The sequence below is a fragment of the Eumetopias jubatus genome, unplaced genomic scaffold (assembly GCF_037043125.1).
Source record: "Eumetopias jubatus isolate StellerSeaLion01/CBP00866 unplaced genomic scaffold, mEumJub1_p1.0 scaffold_11, whole genome shotgun sequence".
Lineage (NCBI taxonomy): Eukaryota > Metazoa > Chordata > Mammalia > Carnivora > Otariidae > Eumetopias > Eumetopias jubatus.
The window spans coordinates 28,731,336-28,748,270 of NW_028274817.1; the positions used below are offsets into that span (position 1 = coordinate 28,731,336).

The 16,935-nt window shown below is 52.2% G+C and overlaps 1 protein-coding gene across 4 annotated transcripts in view; it reads left to right on the forward strand.

Moving 5' to 3' along the window:
* The first annotated feature begins 9,281 nt into the window (after positions 1–9,281).
* SEPTIN6 (septin 6) overlaps positions 9,282–16,935 on the forward strand; it is a 65,946-nt gene continuing 58,292 nt past the window's right edge. For 2 of the 4 annotated variants that reach the window (XM_028087773.2, XM_028087774.2), the window contains exon 1: positions 9,282–9,407. In XM_028087773.2, the coding sequence (XP_027943574.1) occupies positions 9,378–9,407 (30 nt within the window). In that variant the 5' untranslated portion in view covers positions 9,282–9,377. Of the gene's footprint in view, positions 9,408–15,308; positions 15,458–16,498; positions 16,592–16,935 lie in introns of those variants that run through there. The other 2 variants (XM_028087775.2, XM_088028666.1) reach the window with 2 other exon arrangements.

A 16,935-nucleotide genomic window follows, 5' to 3' on the forward strand; every position in this document is an offset into this window, starting at 1 on the left:
ACCAAGATTCGGTCTTTTCTTTTGGTTTCTTGAACAGAGCCTTCACACATGTTCTTCCCTTTGCCTGGAATGCTCTCTCCCCTCCTGTCCTCCCTGCATCTTGCTAATCTGTCATCTCAATTCAAATGTCAGTTCCCTCCATGAAGCCTCCTATACTGACATGCTAGACTAAATCCAATCTGCATCCCCCCAACCCCACCCCGCCATTATAAGTTCTCATGGTACATTAAATATCTCCTTAATTGCTCTTATTACTGTTTTATTTTTGCATTTATGTGTGTGATTATTTGATTATTTTCTGTTTTCCCCACTAGACCATAAATTCTACAAAGGCAAGGACTAAGTCTGTTTTTGCTCATCATTGATCTCTAGCACCTAGACTAAGACATGGTACACAGTAGGTACATAATTAATATTTGCAGGATTAATGAATCACTTAGTGATTCTTTTTTTTATTTTAAAGATTTTATTTATTTATTTGACAGAGAGAGACACAGAGAGAGAGGGGACACAAGCAGGGGGAGTGGGAGAGGGAGAAGCAGGCTTCCCGCCGAGCAGGGAGCCTGATGCGGGGCTCGATCCCAGGACCCTGGGATCATGACCTGAGCTGAAGGCAGACGCTTAATTACTGAGCCACCCAGGCGCCCCTCACTTAGTGATTCTTGTGTATAGGAAATTCATAAAACTAGGCCAGCTAGTATTTCTCCTTTTATTAAGGCTTCCAGGAAGCTAAGAATCATATTTAAAGCTTAATCACAGTAATCATATCAACCCTCTATAAATAAGATATGTGAATCATCTCTTTTAATCTTGGTGTTCTATTCCTAGTTTATTGACCCATAAAATCTGTTTTGGATTAAGATGCTGTGTGTACGTGTGCATGCGTGTGCCCACACATGCACACACATGTATGTGAGCATATATATGCATACAAAAATAAATCAGTACCTAAATGCAAAGTGTTGAGAGATTGATACAAGTGAAGACCTCATCTTTTTTTTTTTTAGATTTATCTTTTTATTTTAGAGAGAGAGAAAGAGTGCATGTGTGCGCAGGGGCAGAGGGAGAGAGAGCGAAATCCTCAAGCAGACTCCCCACTGAGCACAGAGCCCCATGTGGGGTTCGATTCCAGGACCACAAGATCATGACCTGAGCTAAAATCAAGAGTCAGACACTTAACTGGCTGAGCCACCCAGGTGCCCCGCCCCCTTTTTTTAAGACCTCATCTTAAGCAATGATAGTGGTGATGGTGAAACTAGTGGTTTTTTTTTCTAAGATTTTATTTATTTGACAGAGAGAGAGACAGCGAGAGAAAGAGAGAGAGAGAGAGTAGGGGGAGTGGGAGAGGGAGAAGCAGGCCTCCTGCCAAGGATGGAGCCCGATGCGGGGCTCGATTCCAGGATCCTGGGATCATGACCTGAGCCGAAGGCAGCCGCTTAACCGACTGAGCCACCCAGGCGCCCGTGAAGCTAGTGTTTTATCCAACGTGTCATTACCACCTTTTTCCCAGCTCTTTTTTTTTCAAACTCTACCCCCAACATGGGGCTCCAAGATCAAGAGTCACATGCTCTACCAACTGAGCCAGCCAGGCACCCCTCTGTCTCATATTTCAAACCTTTCACAGTGCTTGTGGTTCATCTGTGGACTGTAAGGACACTGGATAGAGACCTTGTTTCTCTAGATTCTGTACCATATCTAGGGGCTGTTGATTATTATCATTCAAATCACAGAACTTATTGTCTTTAAAAAAATTTTTTTAAAGATTTTATTTATTTATTTATCAGAGAGAGATAGAGAGAGCTCAAGCAGGGGGAGCGGCAGGCAGAGGAAGAAGCAGGCTCCCCGCTGAGCAAGGAGCCCAATGCGGGACTCGATCCCAAGATCCTGGGATCATGACCTGAGCCGAAGGCAGATGCTTAACCGCCTGAGCCACCCAGGCATCCCTAAAAAAGTTTTTTTTTTTTAAAGACTTTATATTTTTAAGTAATCTCTACACCCAACATGGGACTCGAAATCACAATGCCGAGACCAAGAGTCGTGCGCTCCAGCAGCCAGGAGCCAGACAGGCACCCCTTGTCTTTTTAAACCATTTTTTTTTTATCTTGTGAAATGTAACACACTTCAGAGGAGTTCCTAAAGCATACACAGCAAATATCAGCATTTATAAAGCAAACGCTCATGTGACCACCACCAGTTTAAGAAATAAAGCATTGGTATTTATTGTCTATGGTGCGTGTTGGATACTGCCTTCTGGCACATTTGGAACTGACTACTTGACTTTCAGTGCACACATAGTGAATCTCCTCAGTTAGACAGTTCCATGAGAACAAAAATCGTACCTTATATTTCTTTATACCTCTCCTGGTGCCTAGTGCAGTGAGTGCCCTAGATATAGAAGGGGGGCGATGCAGTTTACATGATTCTGCATCTTAGATGAACTCTGTGACTCTGGGAAGACCACTGAAGGCTAATTTTGCCAAACAAGAATTGTTTGAGGGAAGACAAAATTGTATCATTTGTCTAAATCTGTATATACAGATCAGGGTATGAGAATTAACTAGTACATCATGATGTGGGCGGGCAGCCCAGCCTTCTCTTGAGTTCTGGCTCTTGCCCAATGTAGAAAGCCAGCCTGGACCTATTGGGATAGCCTCCTAACTGGCCTTTGGGTCCTTCGTCTTGCCCTCGTTCAATCAGTTCTTTGGTTGGTGACTCGAGTGACCTGTGTGGACAGAGATGTCACTGTGTCATGCCACTGCTCAATAACCATTCATGCACTGGGTCTCCTCCAGCGGTGATGCACCTGGGAGGCTTGTTACAAACCCGCACTTTACCCCGTGCAAAGTCTGAGTCAGCAGGTCCAAGGTGGGGTCTAGGTAGCTGCATCCATAAGAAGCACTGTGGGTGAGGGGCGCCTGGGGGGCTCAGTCCCTGGGGCGTCTAACTCTTGGTTTCGGCTCACATCATGATCTTCGGGTCGTGGGATTGAGCCCTGTGTCGGGCTCCGTGCTCGGCATGGAGTCTGCTGGAGATTCTCTCTCTCCCTCTGCCTCACCCTCCGCTCCTCACTTCTCTCTCTCTCTCTCTCTCTCTCTCTCTCTTTAAAATAAATAAATAAATAAAATCTTAAAAAAAAAAAAAGAAGCACCGTGGGGGATTGTGAGGCCGTTGGTTCAGGTCCCATCCATGAGGAAACACAGTCTCAAAGGCTCTTTTAGTCCCTGCGGGTTGGAACTTGAGCACCCTCAGCATGGCCCACAAAGCCCTTAACGGGTGGCCCCTTTTAATGCTGACTCTGTTCCCTCCCTGCCACTCCACTCTCATGTTACTGTCACATCATTTCTTGCTGTGACAGTGTTCTGATTCCCAAGTCATTAATCGCTCCCTGCTCCAATGTTTTCCCCAAGCTGGAGCCAGAGCGACCTTCCAAAACTGCAGACACGTTCATATGACTCCCTTGCTCAAAACCGTTTGGTGGCTCCTCACCATCGAAGGGACAGTTTCTCTAACTGGCTCAGGTGGCACAACATTTGGATGTCATGGTGTTCTTTCCAGAATGCCATGGAATAATTGATATATTAAATCGCACCATATGAAAGAAAACACTTTTTGGGGCACCTGGGTGGCTCAGCTGGTTGAGCATCTGCCTTCGGCTCAGGTCGTGATCCCAGGGTCCTAGGATCGAGTCCCGCATCGGGCTCCCTGCTCAGCGGGAGGCCTGCTTCTCCCTCTCCCTCTGCCACTCTCTTGCTCAGTCTCTCTCTCTCAAAGAAATAAATAAAATCTTTAAAAAAAAAAGAAATAAAACACTTTTCAAAAGACTACTTCTGCTAGCAGAAAATACGTCCACATTATGTGTGTGCAGTATGAAATCATAGCCACAAGCACAGATGTCCATGAAAAAAATAAACCGTTGAATTAAGCATGATCAATACTGGGATTGTCTGTTTAATATTCATTTGCTTCTTGTTCATTCATTTTGTTGCTTGCTAGCAGATAAGCAGGAGCATCTGTTAAAGATTTAGGGAAAATTTATGATTAAAAAAAGTTAAAATAGAGAAATTTCTACCCATTATCTGATTTTTTTTTTTTTCACTGTGAGCATCCATCCATTTGCGGCGGGCGTGTTTCCAGACTGAGCAGGCATTGTCCCTGGAGAGCACAACTTGAGAACCCCTACTCTGGAGCATGAAGTGTAAACTCTTTGGCATGACCAATGCGATGCTTCCAGATCTGACCCCATCTTACCGTCTAGCCTCATTTATAGCCACTGCACCCCCCGCCCCCAGGGCCAAGACTTGGAATTCGCTAAATGTTTGCTGTCTTGTGATTTTACAAATACCATTCTTCTACTCCGCCCCCCCCAACCGCCGCCCCCTTGATGACCAGATAACCTACTACTCATTCCTCAAGACACCAGCCAAGGACTCTTCTTTCAGGTGCCTTTCTTCACCTCTCTGGGTCTCTATCTCCCCAAGGTCTTGCTCCGGACTGATGACGTCACTGCTCATTTGTGAGGCTATCTGCCAACTGGCCTGGGAGCTCCCTCAGGTCGCAGTAGGGGTTCTTGTTGCCCACCTTTTCTCGAGTTCCCCGGCATTTAGCATGGTGGCTGGTGTGAGGTGGGGACTTGGTGCATATTTGTGGAATGAATGAGTACGATTGCAAAGGAAGTGAAGTCTATTTTTAGAATCTTCCAGCTCCCTACAGGGGTGCCATCTGTACCTTTTCTGGCACCCCTTCCCCAACCCCATGCACTCTGTAACCTTATGCTGGCCATGTAGAAATCCACCAGGATCTACCATCCTTGCTGGAGCCCCGGCTTCAAGCTTTTCCCTCGCTATCCTACCGTGCCTTACCCGTCCTGTGTGCCATCCCTCCATGGGCTAGATTTCAGATGAATCGGTGGTTCTCACACTTTAGCATCAAGTTCAAACACCGGTTGCTGGGGCCCAGGCCTCTAGGGTCTGATTCGGTAGGTCTTGGCCGGGGGCTGGGAGCTTGCATTTCTACTAACATCCCTGGTGATGCTGCTAGACAAAGACCACATTTTGAGAACCAGTGGGATAAATTAGTGTAAAACCAGGAGCAGCAGGTAATTGAGGCACAAAGGAACCCTTACTTCATCTTGACTCCGCCCCTTAACTGAGGTTCTGATTCTGGCAGGCACTATCTGGATTTCCTCTATCCCACATCATTTTCCCTCTGCTTTGCTTGGTCTGCCTCCTCCAACTTTCTGATCTTTTCAGATTGTTCTATAGCTTCCTTCACTTTAGCCCAACATTACCATCCCTCCCTTCCTCCTTTCATAAAGCCACCATTTCAGGACAAAGGCTCTCCTGAGCTGTTAGCTCCATTTCATCGCCCTCTTTCCCCTCCCCGCTCCCCCATTCAGTCTTAGCAACCCCCCTACCCCAGGAGTGAGTGACCTTTCTAAAGCTTGGCTCCCATTAGGGTCCACTCCCACCTAGCAGGGGTAGCCATTTCCCCTCCCCGGGAGGCTGGTTCTACAAACAACATTAGCATGCTAATGACAGTCACCTGCTGGCCCTGGGAAATCGCGGCGTGCTCCGGCTTCCTCAAGGACAGTGGAAACACTGAAAACAGCACGTTTAAATGCTTCCGTTCATTCATTCACTCAACAAACATTGATTGAGCACCTGCCAGACACTGCGCTGGGCCCGAAGGATCCCCCCAGGACACATGGAACATGGGTCTGTGTTCGTGGGCAGCGCCTGAGGGTCCACAATGCCTCTTCATGAAGCGGATCTTTTGCTCCACTCGTCAAGGGGGACAGACATTCAAGGAAGAAACTGACCCCTCATGAGTCCTGTTGCCTCAGCCTTCCTGCCCGCCCTGTGCCTGGGCAGGTGATCCGGGACCAAGGATTGGGAAACACCAACCCAGTGAGTTTCCAGATCTCTTTGTTGAAATAAACATTATAGGGGCACCTGGGTGGCTCAGTCGTTAAGGGTCTGCCTTCGGCTCAGGTCATGATCCCAGGGTCCTTGGATCGAGCCCCGCATCAGGCTCCCTGCTCAGCTGGAAGCCTGCTTCTCCCTCTCCCATTCCCTTTCCCACTCCCCCTGCTTGTGTTCCCTCTCCAGCTGTCTCTCTCTGTCAAATACATAAAATCTTAAAAAAAAAATGAAAGAAACATTATAATCCACACCTCTCAGCTATTGGCCCACTGTATTGAGTGAGGCCAAGGTATGTAAAGCCCAGCACACAGTGAGCTAAAACCTCTCTGCACATACACACACCCATGCGGACATACACACACCGACACACACACACACACATAATGACACAAATACCAACACACACACATTTGACACACACACCAACACACAATACTGGCATGCACACCTTTATACACATTCCAACACACACTGAAAATACACTCTGACACACACGCATCAACACAGACACAGACACACACTGAAACAGACACACTGGACAGACACACATCAACAAACACAAACACAGGAGTAAACACATGCCAACACACACACACACACATTGACACATGCTGAAACACACGGACACGTAGCTGACACACCCACTGACACATACAAATGCACACCTATTCACACGTCAGTACCAATCCACAGCCCACGGAAACCGGGATGCCCAGAACCCAGCAAGGGCTTGCAGCAGGCAGCAGGTCTTAGAGGGGCCAAGGGGTTGCAGGAGACTTGAATTACATACTTGGTTCCAGTCTGGAGGTCCAGATTTTTGGAGGAGGGGGCCTCCCAGGTTCTGAGGGTCCCTAGGGACAGGTGGGTGGAGTGGGTCACCTGGGCGGGGCACCAAGGATTTTGAGCTAAGGTACCTCCTGGGGGGGCTGAAATGTACGGAGCTTTGGTCGGCAGGGAGCGCTAAGGTGGGGGGCGGAGGGGCGGTTGGTAGGGGGGTGGGGGCGGGCAGTACGCCAGAGAGCAGGCAGGATTCCCGGGAAGCCCAGCTGCACCAGGCCCTCCTCCAGGCTCCACTCCCCCATGCTCTGGATATCAGCTCTCGCCTCTGGCTTCCAGATGCACCCCTCTCCTCCCGCCACCACCCAAGTCCCATGTCCAGATCATTTAGTAACCTCGGGCCCTTCTCCGTCCACCACACCCCAGCCTTTGCCAGGGAAGACCTGTCTCCCTCCCAGACACCCAGCCGGGAAGCGGCCAGTCACCTCTGACTCCCCGCCCCCATCCGGTCTGGGGCCAGCCTTACAGCGGTTCCTCATATACAGCGCTGGTCCCGCGTGTCGCTGCCACCCAATCCAGGGCCCGGCACCTCCCCCAGGCCCTGCTCCAGCACCCTGGTGGGCCTCGGAGACAACAGCCGCCCCTCTTCCCTGCCGTCACCATCTGCCCCCGAGGGCCCGCGCTGTCTCCTGAACTCCCCTGTACTGGTCCCTGATTGTGCCAGGCTCTTCTCTTTTGGCCTCTCCTGGGTCTCTAGCGCAGCGATGGGCACACGGTCGGCGCCCTCAATACTTGGCTTGTCACGACTGTCCCGACTGCTACCCCCTCCTTGTGTCTCTTTCTTCTGGACCCGCCCCGCCTTCCCCCATCCCAATCCCCTGCCCTCTTGCTCAGGAAACGCTTAATTGGGCGCTTCCTGGACGCCAGACCCCGAACTAAGCACCGGGGATGCATTTTGCGGAGTCCCTGTTCTCAAGGTGCACACCGCACGTAGAGAGCTCCCTGAGACAGTGTGAGAAGCACTGTCCCGGCAGGTAGAACGCAGTGCCAGGAAAGCACGACATGTGGCCACCCTCCTCTGCCTTCCCTCCTCCTCCCCAGGCCTGGGCTTCGGCATCGGGTCCCTTCTGTCTCCCTGGTTCCTGTTTTTCTCCTTTCCTCTCTCCTGCCTCCCCCTCTGCCGCTCCCGCCTTTGGGCCGCTGCGGGGCCACCTCCCCTGCCCTAGCCGGGCCACCACGCTGTCCCGGCTTTTGCCCGTGGACCTGCCTCCCCCCGTGGTCCCGGGTTCCACTCGAGGGTCTGGGCGCCTCTCCGAGACCAGGGCACCAGCCCTCCCGAGGAGTGGAGCGCAGTGTCCGCCCGCTAGGGCCTCGGGCACGCCAAGTCAGCCGGGGTTCGCTAGTCCCAGGGAGCTCGCAAGGGGCCCCTCCCCGGGAGGGGTGGGGGGCGTCAGGGCTGGAGAGGCGGAGACGTGCGGAGGGCGAGGGAGAGGACCCGCGGCGGTGGCTGGCCGGGAGGAAAAGGAAAGCAGGCTGGCACAGCCTCTGCCTTCGGAGGCTCTCACTGCGCACCGCCGGCCGCCTTCTCCCCGGCTGAGCGAAGGTGAAGGGGAAATCCGGGCGGGACGGAGCCACCGGAGACCGCTCCCCGTCACTCCCACATCCCACTCGACAGAGCTGGGGGTCTTCATCCCCAAGCTCCTCCTCTGAGACTCCCCGGCGACCCAGGCACTAGAAGGGGGTCGTGGTCTGAGCCCCCGCTCACACGCTGAGCTTCTAGGGCTCGGTGGGGAGAGGAGGCGTGGGCTCCGTCTGTATTAAGTACCCAGCGGTGGTGAGCTCTGCTCCACGAAATTACAGCCCACAGCATCCGAGGTTTGGAAACCCCAGGGCGGAAGGGGACCTCGAGTCCACGGGCCTCGGACTCCGCACGTCACAGCTCAGTTGCGGGGTCACAGTGCGGCTCCCCCCCAACTGTCCCCTCTCTAAGCTCCCCTGTGGAGCGGCAGGTGCCGCAGCTCCACCCCCCCCACCTCCGGCCCCAGCAGCACTCCCGGGCCATTGGGGGGTGGGAGGAGGTGTAGTGGAGTCTCGAGTCTCCAGCTGCGGGCCCTCCCATCGGAGCACCCTGAGATCTCGGTGGAGAGGAAGAGGGGATTCAGGGGGCTGGGAGGAGGGGGAGGAGGACTGCGGAGCTCAGTCGCCGAGCTGTGCGCGGGAGGGGGAGGGGCAGGGGCTCCCTTCCAGCCTCCGGGGTCTGGGGACTCTGGGATGTAAGGCGAGAGCAGGGGGGTGTGACAATTCAGCAAAGGTCGGGACGTACCACGGAGCCCAGTGGCGGGGGGGGCAGAGGACTTGGTCACCGAGGGGAGCCCCCGCCCCCCTTCGCCAAGGCCTACAGCTGAGGTTGCAGGGCGAACTGGAACTGGGCTCGCCGCAGGGGGAAGCGGCGCGTGAAATCCGCCCCCTCCCCGTACCCCACTTCCGAGGGGGTGGGCGATAGAGGGGAGGTTGGGGTTGGAGCAGCGGCGCGGGGGCCCCTCCCTCGCACCTCCCCCCACCGGACTTGGTCGCGCCCGAAGTGTAACACTTTCTCTTTGTCGGAGGAGCTCCGCTGTTTCTTGTGCTGTAGCTCGGGTTGCGGCGGCACCCGTGGCAGCCCTGGCGGACGCAGGAGCGATGGCAGCGACCGATATAGCTCGCCAGGTGGTGAGTGCGGAGCTGGGGTGCCGGCGCCGGGGGCCTGGGAAGGGCGGAGGAGACCCGGCCACCGCCGCCGCCGCCGCGGCGAGGGCAGCGGGCAGCATCCAGGAGCCAAGGCGCGGCGGGACGACTTCTGCTCCCGGGGTCAGCGGCTCACTCCCCCAGCCTGTCCCCGAGAACGCCGGTGGCGGGCGAGTGGCGGGGGGGGCGGGGGGGCCTGCTGGAGGAGGCTGCGGGCGGGCAGCTGAACTTGCATTGCCCAAGAGCTGCAGTGAAGCGCCGCCGCCTCCCTCGCTGCAGCTGCCGCCGCGCCGCTGGGGCGTTGCCGAATGAATGGCCGAACGAGCCGCCGAGCCCTCGGGGTCCCAGGCCCCCTGGTCTCGCTTCCTCCGGCCGTCGGGCCGCGCCCCTGCGCCCAGCGTCCCTCTTCCCCACCCCCCGCGGGACCCGGGCCTCCTGCGGAAGAGGGGCGCGGGGATGGGGTGAGCCCCGGGCAGGAGGCGGTGAGTGGTGTGGGGGGCGGGGAGGTGACTGGCTGGGGTAGGGTTTCTCCATATGCATTACATATGTGACTGCGTCTGTGTGTGTGTGTGTGTGTGTGTGTGTGTGTGTGTGTATCACCGTGTGCGTCTGAGTGCACGCGCGCGCACTCGTGCCTCCCGGGCGGGCGGCGGCGCCGGGGCTGTGACCCTAGAGGAGTCCGCCTGGTTCTCTGTGGGCGCTCACCTCCGTGGCTTGTGTCCGTGTGTCCGTGTGTCCGTGTGTCCCGGCCCCTCTCTGCTTGTGCTGGGTGTCTCCGGGTCCCGCGTGTGCGTGTGCGTGTGCGCGGCTCGCTGGCCTGTAGGCGGCTGGCATGTTTCTGGGTCTGCGGGCCCCTGGGGGTCTGCCCCGGGTGCGTGTTCGGTGTAACTGGGCTTGTATGCCAAAACCTGTGGAGCTGGCTTCCTTCTACGGGGACTCGGGAAAATCAGTGTGAGGCTTGCAAAAGCCGTGCCGTCTCTCTTTTTGTTGGCAGCTGACTCTGGGGAGGGGTGGGGGGGCGGGGAAGAAAAAAAAAACAAAACACCTTCTTTTAAAGAACTGAAGTTTTCCAGCCTGGGATATTCAGAGAAATCACACCGAAGTGACCTGAGGCTCCATATTTGTTTGGGGTTTTTTTTAGACCAGAAGTTTGGTTGTAAAGGGAGGGGATGATTCCATTTGGGGGTAACAATCTAGCCTTTCTCTTCATCCGTGGGTACCTGGGGTCTTCAGAAGCCCACAATTACCCACACTCTGTGGTGAGGGAGAGTGAGGTAGAGGTAGGTGAACCCCATAACACCGAATAGTACTGGATGAAAACCTCTGAACCACGCGCGGGCGCGCGCGCGCGCGCACACACACACACACACACACACACACGTTTTTAAACCTTGTGGCTTACTAATTTAGGGAAATAGTCCATGCAATTCCGGTGCAAAAAAAAAAAGCCTCTAGGTACTTGGTGTAATTGAAATTGATTTGTTTTTGTTTTCAAAATCTGAATCTAGACTCTGGTAGTATTTTCTCTACAGGATATATATGAATTTATTCCACCCTCTTGTCCCTGTCTAGAAGGGTAGGATGATTGCTTTTGAACCTCCCCAACCCCTGCAGACCCCAGCACCAGCTCTTTAGGCAGTCATGATGTGGAAGGGCTAGGAGTAGATAGACAAAGCTCTGTGATAGTGGAATTTGAGAGAATTCTCTTCTCTCTAAGATTGGCACTGTCATATTTATTGCTGTGGCATTTTGAAGGTTCCCAGAGTGTTTTTCTGCTCCCTGTTACCTGCATTTTAGAAATGGCATGGCTTAAGTAGAGGGATTCGTCTCCTGGATTATACTTTCTCCATCTTTAGTGACCAAAAAGGATGCTAATGATTTTTTCTTGTCAGCTAATTAATTTGCATCGACCTGTCCTTGCTCTGTCACCAGTCCCCCTTGCCTGGATTAGGATTGCTGTTGTAATGGGGAACATTCCAGAAGGTTGTGTTTCACCTCAGGCGGACTGAGGCAACCCAGAGGTCCCCTTTGTTTGGCAGATGAGGGGTGGGGGTGATTTAGGGCCATTTGGTTTGCTTTGCATGGCTCCAGTTTGCTCTGGCTGGCCTTGCCCATACTGTATGATGAAGAACATAATTGTATGCCAGATTCTGAAGCTCAAAGAGCAGCCCAAGCACTTGAGACCTTGTTATCAGGATAAATGGGTTTCTGGGAAAACTGACGTCACTCTCCCTGCCCCCCCTCCCCCAGTCTGTAAAGCTCTTGTTTATGTGTCATTTGTCTCTCTGCTCTCCTTTGTGTCTGCAAGAAGTTGTAATTCACCAGGGGAAGATGGAATTAACTCAGGAGACCTTGGATGTCTGGTTGCTGCTTGTTTCTTCCAAAGAACATGTATCCAGGGTTTGGGAAGAGAAGCCTGGAGAATCAGCCTAAGTGTGCCTAGCGTAGGAGTTCTTTTGGAGGAGCTCTGAGACATGGTGCCATTCAAGCAGTGCTCTGGTGTGTGCGTGGGGTGGGTATTCTTTCCAGAATCAGTTGAAGGTCACCGTGGCTAGTAAGGTAACATCATTAGTGACTTAAAACAGGCCATGGAGTTGTTGTATAGGACCCTTATTTGGACATGCATGTCGCTTAGAAGTTCAGCTCTTGCGTACTCAATACAATCCCATCCCATCTGAATGAACACTGTGAAGATTCTGTATGGCAAAACTATTTCTCCATCGTCCACTCACTGACTTTTGACTGATAAGTATCCAGCAGCATGGCTAAACCTGGTCAACTCGACCAAAAAAAAAAAAAAAAGTTAGTAGACATAGTTCCTGGCTTTTCAGCTTATGGTCTAGTTGGGGAGACAGATTGTGGACACTGTGAAATAATTAGAGAACTATAGAAGATTCTTGGGATGTCCCCACTCCCAGCCCCCGCCTGTGAGTTGTCTTGGGCTGCTATTAATATATACTCTTTGAGGTTACATGACTTGTCCAAGGTCACCTAGCAAGGCACAGCCCAGACCTCAGGGGCTGCTTCTTCTGGCTTTTTCATTGAGCTGTTTCTTTCAGTGTTGCATTTTGGGGTCCAGACTTAAGTGCTGGCCCATAGAAGGAATGGCTCGTTGATTTGGGCTTGAACCAGCACCCCAACGTGGACAGTGATGCTCTCCTCCGGTGGCAGCCAGGTAACGGCCTTTCTCCTTGATGAAAGATTTTGCGGGGGTGGGGGGGCACCTGGGTGGCTCAGTCAGTTAAGCAACTGCTTTCGGCTCAGGTCATGATCCCAGAGTCCCAGAATCGAGTCCCGCATTGGGCTCCCTGCTGAGCAGGGAGTCTGCTTCTCCCTCTGATCCTCCCTGCTCTCATGCTCTCTCACTTTCTCTCTCTCTCTCAAATAAATAAATAAAATCTTACAAAAATTTATATTAAAGAAAAAAAAAAGAAAGATCTTGCGGGGACCAACTCTGTTCTACCTGGGGTTGGTCTGGGGCAGGTATCTCAGGGCAACTGCCTACAGGCTGGGAGAAGCCTGCCTCTGCATTCTGGTCTTGCTACCAAATGGCACCTACCCTCGATTCCCCTGGAAGCTCCCTGCCTCAGCCATCGGTACCACCTCACACTAAAAGTTATATTCTAGCCCAAACAGGGAGAGCACAACCCCAGTGTGTACCCATACCTCCACTGAGGATACAACACAGAAGAAAATTTACATGGCTGGGGCGCCTGGGTGGCTCAGTCTGTTGAGCGGCTGACTCTTGCTTTCAGCTCAGGTCGTGATCTCAGGGTCTCAGGGTCTTGGCATCAAGCCCCGCAATGGGGTGGGCCCCCCCTCCCGTGCTCAGCGGGGCGTCTGCTTGAGATTCTCTCTCTGCCTCTGCCCTTTCCCCACCCCTGCTCGCATGCATGTGCACTCTTTCAAATAAATAAATAAACCTTTAAACATAAAAAGAAAATTCACATGGCCCCAAATATTAAAAAATTATTGAATCTAAACCCGGGGTCCACTGGTGATCATGGTACCATTTTCTAACTTTTCTGTGTGTTTGAGACTTTTCCAAAGAAAAAGTTGGGGGGTGGGGAACGACAATGTCCCCTCACCCCCACCACCAAATGCTTACGGGCCCCTTCCCTCGAGGAGTTTACAATCTAGTAGTGGAGGCAGACTTAAATAACTATATAATTATCATTGTGATCAGTGCTGCGCAGCAGAGCTGCTTCCTGCTGTAAGAATTCATTACAAGCGAACCCAATCCAGCCTCCAGTGGGGGCGGTGGGTGACAGGAAAGACCTCCTGAGGGCTTCTGCTAAGAAAGGGGGTGGGTGTGAAGATGGGGGAGCTCTCACTCTGCCCCTGGGCTGGGAACATTTCATTTGTTAATTCACACACTTCTATTCTCATTCATTCCTTCAACGCGTGTTGTTTGGGCACCAATTCTGCCAGGCCCTGTGCCAGGTGCTGGGGATATGGTGGTGCCAAGGCACACAGGACCGTGCCCTCTGAGAGCTTCCAGATGACAGGCAGGAATCAGCCCCGTTTCCTTTCATTTCCTAAATCCTGGAAATGTTGAGAGTTAGCAGTGTTCTTATTACAAAACTGCATTACAGCTGAGCGATTTGTCTGTATAGGATAATGAGATTTTGATCTGCAGTCATGTGCATAGCATTTACCTTGCGGAGTCTCTGCTGTAAATTTTCTGTTAATTGCTGGCTTTGTTACCGAGCACGGCCCCTCCCTTTGTGTGCTGTAAGGGAACGAACCCGTTGCATGAGTCTGAACAAAACTAATTAGGAAGATAAGCCCCTGGAAAAAGGTATTCCAAAACTAAATAGGACTGATTTCTAGACTTGCCTGGGTTTCTGGATTATCAGAGCCATGGTTTCGTATTAGCCCGAACAATTGAGAAGGGCTTTTAAGTTGCGTGTACTCTTAAGACCACATTCAAGAAAGAGAAAGAGAAAAGAAAGGAAAGAGAATACCATGGATAAATGTAACATGTTTCTTTCAACGGCCTCAAAATGCTTTCATCTATATTTCCTGGACAAGTATTTGTGTCTCCTTCTTTTATGGGTACAGGGAGACCAAGGGACGTAGTCCAAAGTGTTAGTGCTGCTCAGTGGATGAAACAACGAGACACACACCAGATGACACAGATTCGTTCAAAACAACCAAACCTGCCCTTTTCGTGACGTTTCTGAGAAATAAAACTCCTGCCAGACCCTAACTTCCCCCTCTCTTCACTGCATTCCCCCAAACCCAGCGCACCGGTGGGGAGCCAGAGAAGAGTATACTTGGGTGCCTTGAAGACTCCGTGATGGTAAAAAGATTCTCAGCTTCAATCCCAGAGAGCGCCGTCATGGGTTATGTGTGGGTTTTCTTTCTTTTTCTTTCTTCCCATTTTGCTTTAAATAAAAATCTTGGAGCCACCAGCCATGTAATGATGGATTATTTTAAGTAACAACTTGGGGGGGGGGAGCAGAATAAATTAGAAACACAGACCCTTCCTCCTCGGTTTGGCAGGAGGAGGCTTCTGCTGCTGGGATTTGAAACTGTGGGTTTCTCTGCTGCCTGCCAGAGGAAGGAGGCCACATGCTCAGGAGGGTGAGAAATAATGTTACCCTCTTGCTCGGTGCCTCCGCATTAGAGGCAGCCATCTGCTGAATTATGCCGCGTGCTCTCCGTTGGCCCTGGACTTGGGTCATTCGTTCCACTCACTTAAAGGTGACTGGGGAAAAGATTTGCAGGCCTTCTCCGGCAGGGGGAGGGGGGGACGGGACTCAGGGCTCAGGTTTCTCCTGGCAGGGCCCCCCCCCCACCCCGTGACCCCCTCATGAAGGCCCTGGGGTAATGGGAGCAGATCTCTGCTTTCTGACCCTGATGAGGTGTGAGGCTGTGCTGAGTTTCCTTTCCCAGCAGAGGCCTGGGCTCTGAACACCGGCGCGGAGGCAGGAACTGGGTTTTTTCAGATCCACTTTAAATGGGACCAGATGGAGGCAGAGGCAAATTCAGGCTCCCTAGAGGACAGTTGGGCATTCATCCAGAGGCCTGTGAGTAAACCTTTTTTCTTTTCCTTTCTTTTCTTTTCTTTTCCTTCTTTTCTTTTCTTTCTTTCTTTCTTTCTTTTTTTTTTTTAAAGCAGATTGGAGATAACAGTGGCCAGAACACCTCGAAAACTCTGTTTAAAGAGCCTGGCTGGAAGGGAATCTCTCTGGGTTTATGTGGGAAAGGTGACCCACTCCCAGCGGGAGTGGCCCCTGGCCTAAGGTGGAACTGGTTTTCACCTAGAATCTGGCTAGTTGGGTTAGGGTGCCCTGGGGCTCAGGCTTAGTTAGGCCCAAGTCAGAAGAGAGGCAAGTGACAGAGAGTACGCAGGACAAGGGTCCCAGCCCCTCCATGGCATCCGCTGCCTCAGTTGCCTTCCGTGGGCCAGAGCCACCTTGTGAGCACACAGGGGTCCAGGTCGTGATCCACGACCGTTGTCCCTCTTGACTGTCCTTAAGCCACCAGCCCAATGCCCTCAAACTTTAGCAGCTTGAAGGAATATACCTGCCAACGTGGAGTCAAGCTTTTCCATTGGAAAGTGGCAGTCGGCGATGGGGCCCCGGAGCCCCACACCGCTCTTTGCCCCGAAATTCCTCTGTGACTCCGGACAAGGCACTTCCTCTTTCTGAGTCTCTGTTTCCCCTTCTGTAAACCGAGCGGGTTGGAGTAGGTGAGCCTTAAGGGCGTGACCCCTTTAACGCTGTACGGTCCTTCGGTTTCCTTGTTCTCCGGCTTAATTTCTCGTAGGCTCTTGCCGCTTCTGCTTCCAACTGAGGTGGCATACTTGAACTCCACCCCTTCCCTGCTTTGACTCTCCAGCCGGGTGGGGAGAGAGTTGTGGAAAAGGCAAGTCTGTGCTTTGAGCTCAGCGGGGTCTCTGTCAGCGGAACAGAAAGAGCCGTTCAGAGAGTCTGTCCCTGTAGGTCTATATAGCTATTGTCTTCCCGTAAAAGTACATGACAGCGGAATTTCTGTCTGTTTGAATCCCGTTTTAAATGCACTAGGCGAGCTGGCCATTTAATGGAATCCTGCTGCGGATCCTTTTATAGAATGAAAAGCCACTCGGGAATTGATCTGGTGTATTAAAGTCCAGAGTTTCATCTATTGGATTTGCCAAAAATGGACCTTCTCCCTGTATGGTAAGGAAGTTTTCCTTTGTGCTTCTGCAGGGTCGCCGAAGCTGCTCCCCACTGAAAGGTGTCCGCAAGGCTTATTTTCTCCTTGGAAAGGCCCCCAAATGTCTCTCTCCCAATTCAGGGCATTGCTACTCTTGTCAGTTTCCTCTTAGCCTAGGAGGGAAATCCTGACATTTGGTGTGTGAGGCACACAGGAGGGTTTTTTTAAACCTCTGGGAACTTATCAGTGTTTTTGTGGCTCTTAAGGCCGATAATACAGCGGCATCCACTCCCCTAACTGGACGCAGCGGATATAGGGCTCTCATCCACCTGATTACTTCAGCAAGCAGTTTTGCTGCATGTTTCAG